Raw genomic sequence first — 15,346 nt, 5'->3', positions numbered from 1 at the left:
TGGTGATCTTATCATAGAAGAATATCACATTAGCTAGACAGGACTTTCCCTTTGTGAACCCATGTTAACTGTGCTTGATGATGGCATTATTCTTTAAATGCCTTTCAGTTGTACTCAGTGTAATCTTCATAATTTTTCCAGGTGCTGAGGTTTGACTAACAGGTCTGTAATTTCCTGGGTCTTCCCTCATGCCCTTCTTGTAAATTGGAATAACATTGGCTAGCTTCCAGTGAGTAGGGACGTCCTCAGACTCCCAAGACCTTTGGTAGATAGATGATCAAGAGGGGTCCTGCTGTAGTATCTGCTAGCTCCTTCAGTATGCTGGGATGAATCCCATCAGAACCCATGGACTTAGGAACATTCAGCTGATACAGCTGGTCCCTTACAATTTCAGTGTCTGCAGATGGAAAGTCACTGTTCTTGCATTTGCGGTCCTCCGACTCAGGGGACTGGGCAGCCCAAGGTCTATCAGTATTAAAGACTGAGGCAAAAACCAGCATTGAATGCCTCAGCTTTTCTTCATCCCTATTATTCAGGTGTCCATCTTGAACAAGTATCAGTCCAATGTTTTCTTTAGACCTCCTCTTGCTGTTAACGGACTTTAAAAAGCCTTTCTTCTTGTCTGACACAACACTGGCTAGTTTCAACTCTAACTGAGCTTTGGTCTTTCGTGTCTTTTCCCTGCATGTATGAACTACAGCTCTGTAATCTTCCTGCGAAGCCTGACCTTGCTTCCAGAGATCACACACTTTCTTTTTCCTCTTGAGCTCCACGAGGAGTTCCCTGTTCAGCCATGAGGAGTTCTGTGTTCAGCCAAGATGGTCTTCTGCCCCACTTGGTTGGCTTCCAGCATGCTGGAATTGCCTGCTGCAGTGCTTCTAAAAGGTGATTCTTAAAAACTGACTAGCACTCATGGACTCCTAAGCCCTCAAAAGCAGATTCCTGTGGGACACTGCTAAGTAGCTCCCTGAATAGCTTAACGTTTGCCCTCTTGAAATCCAGGGTAGAAACTCTGCTGTCCTTTTTTCTCATTACACCAAAAACTTTAAACTCAACCATTTTCTGATCACTGTGGCCAAGACAGCCACCTACCATTACATCTCCCACAAGTCCTTCTCTATTCACAAATAGGAAGTCTAGGAGGACATCTTTCCTAATTGGCTCACTGAGTACTTGTGACAAGAAGTTTTCTTCCCCAAACTTCAGGAATTTCCCAGACTTGCTCATCACAGCAGTATGGTATTCCCAGTTGATGTCTGGGAAGTTGAAATCTCCCATAAGGACAAGGGCTATCAATCCAGAGATCTCTCCTAATTGCCTATAGAATCATCAGTGCTAACATCCTGGCTGGGCGATCAGTAGTAGACACCCACTACAACATGTGCTGTGTTTTCCATCCCCCTAATCCTCATGCAGAGGCTCTCAATCGCATCGTCACTAACTGTAAGGGCTGTACAATCAAACCTCTCCCTTATGTACAGTGCAACTCCTCTACCTCCCCTGCCCTGCCTGTCCCTCCTGAACAGCCTTTAGCCCTCCATCCCAGCACTCCAATTCTGGGACTCATTCCACGAAGTGTCACTAATACAAACAATATCATAGCTCTGGGAACTGACCAAGGTTTCCAGTTCATCCTGTTTGTTTCTCATACTGCATGCATTGGTGTACAAGCATTTCAGATGTGCTCCTGAGCCATGCACGCTCCCAGGAGCACCATAATTTTCCCACTAGCATTGCCACCCTCAGGCGATACCATGCCAACCCTTGGCTTACCTTCAGCTTTCCTGTTGGTATCCCCTTCCCACATCAATTCTGGATTAAAGCCCTCTCAATCAGTCCTGCCAGCTTATGAGCAAAGATACGCTTCCCCCATTGGGACAGGTGGATCCTGCCAGGCCCCAGTCTACCTTGTGCCTCGAAGACTCTTCCATGGTTATAAAACCAAAAGTTTTGGCGGAGGCACCAGTCCTGAAGCCAGGTGTTAATATCTTGGGATCGCCCGTTTCTTCCAAAGTCACTCCCTGTTACTGGGAGGATTGAGGAAAACACTACCTGTGCTCCTGAATTTTTTAGCATTCTTCCCAGGGTCCCGAAATCTCTTTTGATCAACCTTAGACTTTTTGTTGCAACATCATTAGTAGCCACATGAAAGAGCAGGATTGGATAATAGTCTGAAGGCTGTACTAAGCTCTTCCGTCACCTGGTGACATCCCTAATCCGGGCCCCAGGGAGGCAGCAAACTTCCCTGAAAAGAGGGTCCGGCCTGCAAATGGGTGCTTTCGTTTCACACAGGAGGGAGTCACCAATGACCATAACTTACTGTTGTTTCTTCTTGGCACTGGTCTTAATGCAGGTTTTGTTGCGAGGAATTGGTTGATCTGATCTTGGCAAGAGTGCTTGCACAGGTTCCTTCTCTTCTATCTCATTATGCGCTTTGTCTGTCATACCCAGGGCCTTGTACCTATGCTGTAAAGCTAGTTGAGAGGGTAAGGAGGGGTTTCTCTTACAGCAGTAACCTGCTTCCACCCCTCCCTATCCCTCCCTTGTGCCTTCCTGGCACAAAACAGATCCTGGACCTGCCTGCATAGTGGTCATGCTGCATTGGCCTTGTGTGCATTGGAGATGGCAAAGCACAGCTCTAACTGTGATAAAGTTGGGTAGAAGGGACTTCTGCTTTAATGTTTTCTCCAAAGAACAGTGTCTTGTTTCTCTGTCTCATTTGTTTGTGTTGTGAGTCTTGTCTCTGGAGATAAGAGGTGGGGAAATAGGAGGGAAGAAAGTGTGACTCTCGGATTTTAGAATTCTCAGTGCCATGTGGCAGGTTTGCATGAATTATGTTTTCTGTCACAACAGTTCTTACTTGCAGGCTTTAACAGCTCTTCTTTACAGGGTCATACTTTGTCCTGTCTAGAGTGCTGTGCTGCACATGCCATCAGCAGGTTCAAGTCTTGTCATAGACATGGCAAGGAGACGGGAGGGGAAGAAGAAGGCCTGTCCTGTATTTTTGGTGCAGTTGAACACTGAATCAATTTTTTTTTTTTTACTATTTCTTCTTCCTTTGCTCTCCCATATATCCATTATAGTGGGATGAGGTAAGTGTCCTGGATGACAAGAAGCGCCTGATCCGGACCTTTGAAGTTTGTAATGTGGCTGAACCAGGTCAGAATAACTGGTTGCGTACTCACTTCATAGAGCGACGCGGAGCCCACCGAGTCCATGTCCGCCTCCGTTTCTCAGTGAGAGACTGTGCCAGCATGCGCACTGTGGCCTCTTCTTGCAAGGAGACTTTCACACTCTACTACCACCAGTCGGAGGCTGACATAGCCTCTCAGGAACTGCCAGAGTGGCGTGAGGGCCCCTGGACCAAAGTGGATACTATTGCAGCTGATGAAAGCTTTTCCCAGGTGGACAGCACTGGGAAGGTGGTAAAGATGAATGTTAAAGTACGTAGCTTTGGGCCACTCACCAAGCATGGCTTTTACCTGGCCTTCCAGGACTCAGGAGCCTGCATGTCCCTGGTGGCAGTCCAAGTCTTTTTCTACAAGTGCCCAGCTGTGGTGAAAGGATTTGCCTCCTTCCCTGAAACTTTTGCTGGAGGGGAGAGGACCTCGCTGGTGGAGTCACCAGGGACGTGCGTACCAAATGCTGAAGAGACAAGCATGACTGGGTCTTCAGGTGTCCGGTTGCACTGCAATGGAGAAGGGGAGTGGATGGTGGCCATCGGACGATGTACCTGCAAGGCTGGCTTCCAGCCTGTTGATGATGAACGAGCCTGCCAAGGTGAGAGACCCTTTTTCCCCACCCTTTAGGTAGCCTCTTCTTTGTTGGTTCTCTGTATGAGTAGTATTTGGCATTTGCCAAAAGTTCACAGAGCTAGGAGGTTAGATCATTTCTCACAGAGAACGCTTACCAGCAGACTCTTTTGCCATTTTTAGCGCCTCAGGCTGGAGTTGGAGCAACCACTTCTTGGTCCTAAGAACATGGCTGGAAACTTCACTCAGGCCTTAGTTCAAGCTGCTGCCAGAGACAGCTACATATACAAAATTAGCAGGAGTTGCTTCTAGCCAGCTCTAACATAGTTCCACTTCTGTACCAAGAGGCAGCAGTGTTAGAGGAGAGATGCCACATGGAGCAAAGCTGAGCCCAGAGCTAATACACTCTACCGTCCTAACTAGTTTGGGCCTTTTTGCTAGTGCTGTTGGAACTCATGATAAAAAAAAGAAAAGGGAAATGGCAGCAGCCTGGTCATGGGATAGGGAACATGCAGGAGGGATCTATGAGCCTGGCTTGGTAAGAAAAAACAGTCATAATAGTATAATCATTACCTCTAATGTGCTCTCTGCCCTAGGACCCATGGCATTTTCTTTGAAACGGTTGTAGGAGGAAGTAGAATAAATTTTGTATCACCCAGTAATGGTATTGAGCCAAAATCTGGCCAAGCCTGAATACCCAGTCTAATGTCATGACTGTCTTCCTATCTCAAGCTTAAGACAGTCCATTAGACCAAACTCTGCTTGTGTTGGTTATGTAATTTTGTGTATAATGTTCTGCTGGTGCCTCCTTGGTTTTAATATGCATCTAATCAAGATCTGTCAGTGATGCAAAATGTTGCTGCACCACACTTAGTACTCTAAAAAATTAAATGTAATGTGGAACCCAGTTTTGGCTGCAGACACAATTTTAAAGTTGGATTGTAATTTATTCAAGTAAGAGTTCAACTGGGACATTGAGAGTACAAATATTCTGGTTAACCCCAAGTGCAAACAAATAAATAGTTAATGGTTATCAATATGCTACCTTAAATTCCTGTTTCATGAAATGATTGGGGTCATACAAAATAACTTTATTAAAATACAGTTCATTGTGCTGGAGACTTACAAAGCAGTTAATATTGGTAAGTGCTATTTATTTGTTTAAGCTTTGAGAATGATTAAAATGTGTGCACCTTTTATCCTGCTCATCCTGAAAGAAATGTAACTCCATTCATATAGTGCTGCTCCTGAGACAGAAAGCTCAGATGGACGTAGAGCAGCTCTATATGGCACTAACTTTGTTGTCTGCATCAGTAGAATGACTAGTTCACAAACCAGGTAAACTGCCAGTTAGTATCAGATAGTAGCCTTAAGCACTCAAAAATATGGAAATTAGGCTTGGCAAATAAAAATTGGGATTTTTAAAAATCTATCTTCCCTTTTTTGTAGCGTTCAATGAAAGCTGGTACTCCCTTGCAGCCCCATTATCCCAGAAGCTGGAGATAGATGAAAATGGTAAATATTTTAAGGAATAACTGAAATAACGACAGTCTATCAAACTACAAAACACTGTTCCCATCATTTACTTCCTGAGAGCTCATAAAAGCTCAGAACAGCCAAAGACAACCAAATAATGAGCCTTAATGTTAGAAGGTATTTTTTTTCCAGAAAGGTATTTTTTTTCCTCATGTTTCTTGCAAACTCCTCTGGCTTGATCACCATTCCTGATCTCTTCTCCTGCTAACAATACTTGTTAGTTGTTCTGTCTGAATGGAGCCACGTTCAGCTAGCGTAGTTTGACCCCTGACTTGGTGTTTCTTTGCGTGGAGTCCTTTCCAGGACTTCTCCTCTGTATGTTCTCCCATCTTCCTAAGAACAGAAGTACACTGTGATACAGAGTTGCTACAGTGTTCTATATGCAATAAAGAACAAAAGCAATAGCCCAAGGGCAGATTTCTACTGATGGTCCTGCAGAGAGCTCTTGTTAATAGGACTGAAGAATGAGTCAAGGATAGGAAGGAGAAGCAAGTTTCCTTCTTATACTTTAGTAGAAGAGTGTGTGGGCATTGCCTTCCCCCTCACCATATGGAAGCCTGCGGAGTCCTTCCTGGACCAGCTGTTACCTCTTTATTTAGAACAAAGAATCTGACAAGAACCATTCTGAGCAGATAGATAGAAAGCCCATTTTTTTCCTGCCCCCTACCATGAGTTAAGATACTTTCTTTCATTGGTTTCATAAGACTGCCTGCTGTTTCTTACTATATGGCCAATTTCTCCAGCTGAATAGAAGGGAGAAACAGCATCCTTTAATAAGCCCTCTAGGTGATGTGGGGTGTGGGGGGGATTCACTTTTGACTTTATCCAAGTAGAGTTCTTCTCATGTGGAACAGTCAGAAAGAATGGCAGTTTACAGAGGAAAAAGGAAGGTTGGGACCTTAGCTCCTTTTCTTTCTGTGGATGTATACACACAGGGTGCCTTGCCTTGCAAGGTTTCCTGCAACTCTAGGTGTTTTTCCACATAGAAGGCCAGAAATGGAAATTTCTGGGTGATTAGGCCATCCTAGGCTACTGGTTCCCAAAATTCTGGACTGATTGGCTGTTCTCCCATGACTTCTCTCAGATTGACAGATTCATTACTGAAAAGAGTTGTTCCTGGATTCCATCCCCACAAACCATTTTACAATATAATGTGTTTCTTGGGATTCACTGCCCACTGCTTATCATTGCCTTTTAGCTAAAAGTCACGTGGGATTTAGGTTACCAGATTCTTTTGAAAATAATACTTAGAATTCATGACTGAGACATTTTAAAAAATATTTCAAAAATGTCAATGTGGAGAAAAAAGAGAAGAGAAATGACTGCTTGATAAAGTGCTAAGCTGACTTCCAAATGAAGAAGTAAGGTGAGCTCTTAGCTTGAAAAATCACTGAAATAGAACTATTAATTTAATAATATGGTGTTTATTTTTTTTTCCTTTCAAGTCCAAATACAAATTAATCCCAGGTCAGTTCTGCCAATCAGGTTCCATGTCTGGTTTTCTGCTCAGTCCCATAGCAGTAGCCAATATGATGTTTGTCCCACAGCACTGAAAATACGCCATTACTGTATCAGTATATCCCTACACGTGCAATTACCCTCCAGCTACCCACCTGCTGTTTCTGTAGCTCACAGGAATTACTTTTCTCCCTTTATCCAGCTTTGATGTCTGAGGGAGAGAAGATCATGGGACTATAGGACAAAAACATAGATGGAACCGTATTTAGAAAGGGATAGAGTGGAGGGAGCTATTTCAATCACGAGACTGGGGGCAGGTCATTGCATCCTTGTTGAAGTCCCCTTGTTGGACTTGGACTACTGATCCCTTTGTTGGGTATCATAGTGTATTGGGTTCACGTGGCAAGGTTCTAGTAGTGGTGGGGGCTGATGGGGTGGCCTCTGTGGCAAGAGGGCAGGGGGTGTCCCATGCCAGACATCATAGCTTTTTCCAGACAGCTCTGCAATGGACCCACCACGGGACAGAGCCTATTAGCCACGTGTGTGGCACCTCTGTACATATTTAAGAAAGGGCAAAAAACACCAGCCAGAGAGAGGAGGAGGGAACAAAAAGAGTGAGAAACAGCAGACGGAACACCAAGATCAGAGAAGGAGGAGGGGAGATACTCCAGGTGCTGGAACAGATATTCTCTACAGCTTGTGGAAGAGCCCATGCCGGAGCAGATATCTGCACTGCAGCCTGTGGAGGATCCCATGCCAGAGCAGATGGATATTTCCTGAAGGAATTGTGGCTCGTGGAGAGCCCACTCTGGGTCAGGGGAAAAGTGTGAGAGGGAAGGAGTGACAGAGGGAAACTACATACCCCATATCCTACCCTGTGATGCCTGGGTGGAGTAGTTTGGAGTGAAAAGAGTTAAGTTGAGCTTGGGAGAGGGAGGAGGAAAGGTGTTGTTTTAATGTTTGTTTTTGCCTGTCATAGTAATTGGTAAACAATCTCCCTGTCTTTATCTTTACCCCCACTAGCTTTCTCATCCTATTTTCTCCCTATGTCTTGCTGAGGAGGAGGAGTGAGAGAGTGGCTGGATGGGCATTTGGCTGTTTGCCAAGATTAACCCACCACACAGTGGCTTCTCCTCTCTTCTTTCCCTGGATGTTTCTGAGAGTATTGAGGAAGCAAAAGGTCTTCTGTAGTGGTTGTAATTGGCTCTTCTTCTGTAGGATGTAAGGGTGTATGAAGACATCAGATGGAGAAGAGGATTCCATAAAATTGCCCATGTCCTGTGGCCATATGTGGTCCCTTCTGATTGCAGAAGGACTCACGTCTGTATTACTGATAACTGCAGGAGCTAGTAACTATGCACACAGCTGTTTGAGGGCTCATTTGGGAGGAATATTGCATGATTATTTTTGTGTTATTAAAAGATGCCCTTCCTCACCAGCCTGGATAAACTTTTTCCAGTGTGTGAGGCGAAGGAAATGTTAAGATTTATGTTAAAGCATAATCTTCAGTAGTCTGCTAAAAATACGCATACACTATCAGCAAAAAAACCAAAACAAAACACAATAAACTCTCTCAAATTTTAATGACTTAAAAGATGCTTCCTTTAAAACCATAGAGTAATTTACATTGCAGGGACTTGTGGAAGTTATCTGCTCCAATCCCATGCTCAAAGCAGGACCAAATTGGGTAAGGTCACTCAAGGCCTATTCTAGTCTAGTTTTCATTATTCTTAAAGGTGAAGATTCCACAATGTTCCTGGGCAACTGTTCCAATGTTTGACGACACCTATGGTGAAATTTCTTATTCCTATATAGAAGGAGATTGTAATAAGATGCAATAAGAGATTATTACAACTTGTGTCTCTTGCCTCATGTTCTACCACCTTGTGCCTACACCTTCTGCCTACACCTTCTTTATATCCTCCCATTAGGTGTCTGATGCCAGCTGTAAGTTCCCCCCCACCCCAGCCTTCTTTTCTTTGAAATGAACAAACTCAGTGTCTTAGCCTCTCCTGAGTAAGAACTTTAACTTCTAGGTAAACTTACAGTTGATAATAATGTTTGGTGCCTTGTGCTAGACTACCTATTTATATTTTGTTTTCTTACAGATGTGCATACATGCACATACATTTTGGTGCTTTTCAAGTAGTTTGCTGCTTTTCCTATGACCAGTGATTGCTCTCTATTCATATTCCATCCTTCCCCTGCCCAAATCTTTCCTCTCTTGTTTTGCCTTTTTTTCTTCACACAGCCCATTCCCTGGCAGTCATCCCCATAACTAGCTAGTAATTGCTGCAGGTCCACCTCTTTTACCTAAAAATCCCTTACTCAACTGATGTCCTATCAACAGTTCAGCAGGAAACAGTTCTTAGTCACTTCATTTATTTTATCTCAGTTGATTTGATGCTCTCCCTTTCCATCTAAAAAACCCAAAAGCCACACTCTTCTCTCCTTATGTTTCTTTCGTTTTTCACTATCTCTTCCCCACCTAAACAGTTGTAGAAACTATGAAATTCTAGATCAACCTAGGGCCCTATTGCTTCACCATGCCTTGCTTCTAACTCTGGCTGATCCCACCTTATTCAGAACAAGATGCAAGATACACAGCAGTAGTCACTGTGGAATAGCCAGCTCCAGTGAGAAATTACTTCCTATCACCGTAAGGGGAGAAAAAAAAAAAAAAAAGGAGTGTTTTATCTAAAAGTTACTTAGATTTTTCTTTTCTAGTATGTCTTCTGGATGCCAATTACACCATCTTTCTTGTGTTATAAGAGAGTAATGTCTAAATCACATTTCTACAATAGTATCAATTATTAAATCCTTTCCATCATCCTGCCCTCTGTATCTGCCAAACTCTATCCCTCTTTCCAGTTGATTCCGTTCGGGGCTTACTCTAGCAGTGCCTCCCATTATCTAGTTAAAGCAAGTGGCATGGCCCATACCAGTTATCTTCTCTTTTAAACTCCATGCTGAATCTGCTTTGCCTAGAGTCATTCTCATTTGAGGCCCTCTGTAGCACTGCACGTCCAGTTTTCCCTAGGCCTCAACTTTGGGTATGTCCATTCATTCCTCCCAGTTTGACTCCAGTGCCAGCTTTGACACTCTGTTCATTTTCGACCTCTCACATCTAGTATTGATTCTTGCTGCCCCACAGTACACCTGGGAGCAGAACTCCTGTGTAAGAAAGAGATCACTTGGCTCAGTCAAGAAGAGAGCAATTTTATGCTCTTCTAAATGTCTTCCTATGTCCCAGCTCAGTTCCAAATCATATCTGGGTACAGAGTGTCACCTGTATCACATTCCCTAAAAACACTGCTGGGGGTACATAAAGCTCTGCTGAAGTTTCTGACTGCCCTTCTTGGTCCCTCTCCCTTGCTGCAATTTGTTTTGCTCTTGGAATATTTCCTCTCTGTCCTTATTGCCCAAGTGAGCTTTTCAGTGCCTCTTTCTCTCTTTTCACTTCCTTGGTTCTTGGTCTGTCCCTTCCCCATTTTCATTTTCTTCACACACATACCCCCCTCCTGATTCCAGCACTTTTCTCTGCTGGTTTTGATATTTATTATTGTTAGAAGTCTGTCAGAATCTGCTCCTTTGGCGTCCCGGGTGGAACTTGTCTCCAGTGAGCAGTTAGGCAAATACAGGCAACACAGGGGCGAGTGTTGTAGGGTGGAGCTGAGGAAAATTGGGTCAGTGTCTCCGAGATGAGCTGTGCCCAGCTGAACTGTTGTGGCATTCTGACACTGTGCCAAGATGTGAAAAATGACTGAGACAAGCTGAGAGAAAAGCGCTTGCGCACTCTGAACTCTGCCTTCTCCTTTCATAGTAACCTTGACTTGATGGGAAGCGGCAGCTTGCTCTGCCCCCTGAGGTGCTAGCTCTGCAGCCCTCTGTCCTTGCATTGGATATTGTGAATCAATGAGAGCGAAATCTGTGTTTTCTTGGAAGGTAGTGGTGCCTGCGGGATGACTAAGTTGCACTGTCCCTCGTGACAAGGCCTGTGGCTTAACTGGTGTTGGTGTTCCGTGTGAAGTTGTTCTGCAGGCACGCAGTGGAGGTTTTTCAGGAGAAGCTGCTCTTGTTCAGGCTTTCTCCGGAATGGTCCTGAAATGGTAATGTTCCCTAAAGCAAAACCTGCTAGTCCTAGTGGTGGTGGGCTTGCAGCTTGGGTATTTGTTATGACTGTCTCCACTGAGCACAGCAGTCACCTGCAGCGATTGTAGGACCATAGCAAGTGGACATGATGATCTGCAATAAGAAGGGAATGTCAGGTACATGAAAACTGAAAAATCTCATGGTGTGAAAAAAGAATCCTTCAGAAACAAATGAGAGACGGATTCTGTCTGTGTGTAGAAAGACAGCCCTAGACTTACTGTAACTGCTGGAATAAAAGGAAGTGGCTTTTGCCTATTCAGATTGCCAGGGGATTTTTTTGTCTTTCCTCCCAACTTGACCTTTGATATACTATTTATAGAGTGACTGGACTGAGGGAATGCCAGGAAAAGCTCCACGTCATGGGAACAATTCTTGTTGCCATCTGTGGGCTAAAGTCCTGAGTGCAGTGAGCTAGCATATCTTAGGCAATTTTGGAAAGGGATAAAGGTGCTTGTGAATGTAAGCAGCTCCCTGACTGGATGCAGGGGCAGGGGTCAGGGTTTAGGTGGAAGCAGAAGGTGTGTGATAGCTGTAGTCCCTGGCCATGGAGGCCATTCTTTAGCTACATGGAGGACTGTTAGTGTCTACTGTAGTCAGTCCAGCCTTATTGGTCAAAATTGCAAATGTAAAATTTAAGTAACTATGAATTTTCGGTCATAGTTTTTCTTTTTTTTCTTCCAACTATCTTTTCATTAGGAAGGTGGGGGAGATATGAATCATGTTTAATCACTGCAAATCAGCTTTGCTTGCAGTATGCTTTATGATTTCATTTTGCTGTTTTTCTTCTGGAAGTAGAAATACCCAGGGACAGAATGAGACTTTCAAAGCATGATCCTTTCTCTGTATCTGCCATCCCTCCTGGAAGTACCAGTGTGAGATTATAGGTTTATGTAGTCACTAGTTTTTTTCACTAAACAATACAAAAATAATCAGTGCGAGAGATCTTTCCTCCAAAGTTGCTATGGATTCCACTCCATAGTTCTTAAGCTGCCTTTTCTGTCATGTGTGTTGAACTGGGCAGGTGAGTATCTTCCTTATTGCCTTTCTTTACACTTTTCTCTGTCTCCTTTAAACTCTTTTCTCAGGTTCCTCCCTCAGAGGGAACATGCCAATTCTATTCGCATTTCACTTCTGAACATCTGAAATGATATGTAGCCTAGTGTCAAGAACTTTCCATTCATTGTTCCGTGTACACCCACAATCATGTATGTGGTGAAAGATCTGGCAGTGGGGCAGCCAATAACACAGGGATCTATCCAGACATATTAATTTGCATACGTTTAAGGGAAATGACAGAACTGCTGGACCTGGAAGAGGTCTCTGGAGGACCTCTTCTCAAACCGCCCTGGCTCAAACTGGTTCACCTCAAGCAGGTTGCCCACAACCATGTCCAGAACACTTTTGAATACCTCCAAGACTGGAGACTCCACAACCACTCTGGCTAACCTGCTCCAGTGCTTGGTCACCTTCATGGCAAAAAGTGTTTCCTTGTGAAACCTCGTGCGTTTCAGTTTGTGCCCATTGCAGTGGACACTGCCTGTCACTGGGGACCACTGAAAAGAGCCTGTCTCTGTCCTCTTTGCCTCCTCCCTTCAAGTATTTGTGCACATTGAGGAGATCCCTGCAAGCCTTCTCTTCTCCAGGCTAAACAATGCCAGCTTTCTCAGTCTCTCCTCATATGAGAGTGTATCCAGAACTGGACACAGGACTCCAAGTGTGGCCTCACCAGAGCTGAGTAGAGGGGGGAAAGCTCGCCTCCCTCGACCTACTGGCAACATTCCTCCTAATGCAGCCCAGGATACCGTTGGCCTTCTTTGCAGAGAGGGCACATTGCTGGCTCCTGTTCGACTTCGTGTCTACCAGGATCCCCAGGATACTTTCTGCAAAGCTGCTTTCCAGGTGGTCAGACCCCAGTAGATACTAGTTCAAGGGATTATTCCTTCCCAGATGCAGGACTCTGCACTTCACCTTGTTGAACTTCATGAGGTTCCAGTCAGCCCATTTCTCCAGCCTGCCGAGGTCCCTCTGGATGGCAGCGCAACCCGGTGTTGCAGCAGCCTCTCCTCCCAGTTTTGTGTCATCAGCAAACTTGCTGAGGGTGCGCTCTGCCCCATCATCCATGTCATTAATGAAGATGTTGAACAGTATTGGACCCAGTATTGACCCCTGGGGTACACTACTAGGTGCTGGCCTCCATCTCGACTTGATTCCACTGGTCACCACCCTCTGGGCGCAGTTGTTCAGGCAGTTTTCAGTTAACCTCACTGTCTGCTCCTCCGGCCCGTACTTCATCAGGTTGTCCATGAGGATATTATGGGAGACAGTGCTTAAAGCCCATACTATGTTCTCCCTGAGGATATTATGGGAGACAGTGTTGAAAGCCTTACTGAGGTCAAGGTGGTCAATATCCACTGCTCTCCCCTCATCTACCAAGCCAGTAATTTCATTGTAGAAGGTTGGACAAGCCTGAGTTCCCGTCTGAGAATCCATGCTGGCTACTCACAATTACCTTCTTGTCCTTCATGTGCCTGGAAGAGGTTTCCAGGATTAGTTTTTCCATCACCTTCCCAGGGATTGAGGTGAGGCTGAGCTGCCTGCCTTTCCCTGGGTCCTTCTTCTTGCCCTTCTTGGAGGCAGGAGTGACATTTGCTTTCCTGTAGTGCTCAGGCACCTCTCACGCTCACCATAATCATTCAAAGATTGTCAAGAGTGGCCTCAGAATAACTAGCCAGCTCTCTCATGGGTGCATCCTATGAGGGCCCATGGAATTATGTAGGTCCAGTTTGCCTAAATATTCTCTCACTTGATCTTCTACCAAGAAGAAGATCTTCCTTGCTCCAGACTTCCCCTGGGTCTCTGGGACCTAAAGGCGGGTCTTGCTAGGAAAGACTGATGTGAAGATGGTGTCCTGTGTCACCAGGTCCCCTGCGCCACCCAGCAGTGGGCCCACATTTTCTCCATTCTTCGTTTAGCCACTTAAGTACTTAGAGAAGCCCTTCTTGCTTTTGACATCCCTTGCCAGATGCGATTCCAGGTAGGCTTTGGCTTTCCTAATCATGTCTCTGCATGCTCGGACAGTGCCTCTGTGTTCCTCCCAGGTTACCCGTCCTTGCCTCTGCCTTCTGTGTACTTCCTTTTTATGTTTGAGTTTAGCTAGGAGCCTCTTGTTCAAATATGCAGGCCTCCTGACATTCTTGCCTGAATTCCTGCTTGTTGGTATGGACCGCTTTTGCACCTGGAGGAGGTAATCCTTGCACATTAACTGGCTTTTTTGGGGCCACTCTTCCCTCCAGGGCCTTATCCCATGGGACGACTCCAAGCAGATCCCCAAAGGGGATCCCCCAAAGGGGATCCCATCTGTTCTCCTGAAGTCCAGTGTTGTGAGCTTGCTTTTTGCCCTGCTCACTCCTCTCAGGATCTTTAAACTCCACCATCTCATGGTCATCACAGCCAAGGCTGCCTTCAGCCGTCACATCACCAGTGAGCCCTTCCTTGTTTGTGAGGTCCAGCAGGGCACCTCCCCTCATTGCCTCCTCTAGTGCTTGGGAACCTTCTTAGCTCCCGTCTCTCTGTGGTGTGGTAATTTAACATTTTAGGGTTGTTTTTTTGCATAGAAAACCAATTAGCCATCACAGTTGGGTTTTTTGTACCTGATTCTTGTAAAAATGATACATCTTTATGGAGACTTTAACTCACTGTTTGTACCCCTCTTTCATGTGTTTCTTTGGGTCACTGAGGAGGAATATGATAGCCAAAATGGCAGAAATTCCACCTTTTCTCCCAGAATAGGGGGAGCATATGAGGACAGAGAAATATTGCTGAAATTTGTTCTATTGGTGAAACAGCTGCAGTGGAATTTTATTTGCCCGGTGTACTCAGCTATAGTGGAATGCTTATAAATGAGCCTATGTGGCCACATAGCTTCACGCTTTGCTTATGTTAAATACAGGATGAGGGAGTATTGGACCTGGAGACATTGAGAGGGAGAGATATGTTTACATTAAGTCTGCTACTTTGCTGTCAGTGATAACTGTGTCACAAAATCACTTCAGAAACAGGCCGTGTTCCTTCCTAAATGTGGTTAGGGCTTTTTTTTTGTCTGCTGCTTGTATTGGAAGTTTTTCTCAGACGCCTGCTGCTTTAGTTGGTGGAAACATTCTTCTTATTTAAACCTGTAATTTACTGTGAAGTCACCTGTTTTCATGCTGACATTGCTCTTCAGCAGAAGTAAACAATTCTTCATTCACTGACTTTTACAGTTCTGGTATTACATTCGAGAACAGATGCTGCCTCAAGGAGTAAGAGAGCACGAAAAGCATAGCATACTGGGCAGTGCGGGGGGAGACAGCAGTAGCATGCCTTTGCATATGGTGCAGGCATATAATGGCAGGCATGGCGCATGGATGAAGAAATCAGATTTTCTGAGGCAAATATGAAAGAATAGCTGT

The 15,346-nt window shown here is 44.9% G+C and overlaps 1 protein-coding gene across 1 annotated transcript in view; it reads left to right on the top strand.

Annotated features, from left to right (window-relative positions):
- Window positions 1-15,346, top strand: part of LOC104254160 (ephrin type-B receptor 5) — a 57,962-nt gene that overhangs the window by 12,399 nt on the left and 30,217 nt on the right. Inside the window, exon 3 of the mRNA XM_059834351.1 lies at window positions 3,084-3,780. Coding sequence (XP_059690334.1) covers window positions 3,084-3,780 — 697 coding nt within the window. The remainder of the gene's footprint in view (window positions 1-3,083; window positions 3,781-15,346) is intronic.

The sequence above is a fragment of the Gavia stellata genome, chromosome 1 (assembly GCF_030936135.1).
Source record: "Gavia stellata isolate bGavSte3 chromosome 1, bGavSte3.hap2, whole genome shotgun sequence".
In the NCBI taxonomy this organism is placed as follows: Eukaryota; Metazoa; Chordata; class Aves; order Gaviiformes; family Gaviidae; genus Gavia; species Gavia stellata.
This window is presented reverse-complemented; position numbering and strand designations above follow the sequence as displayed.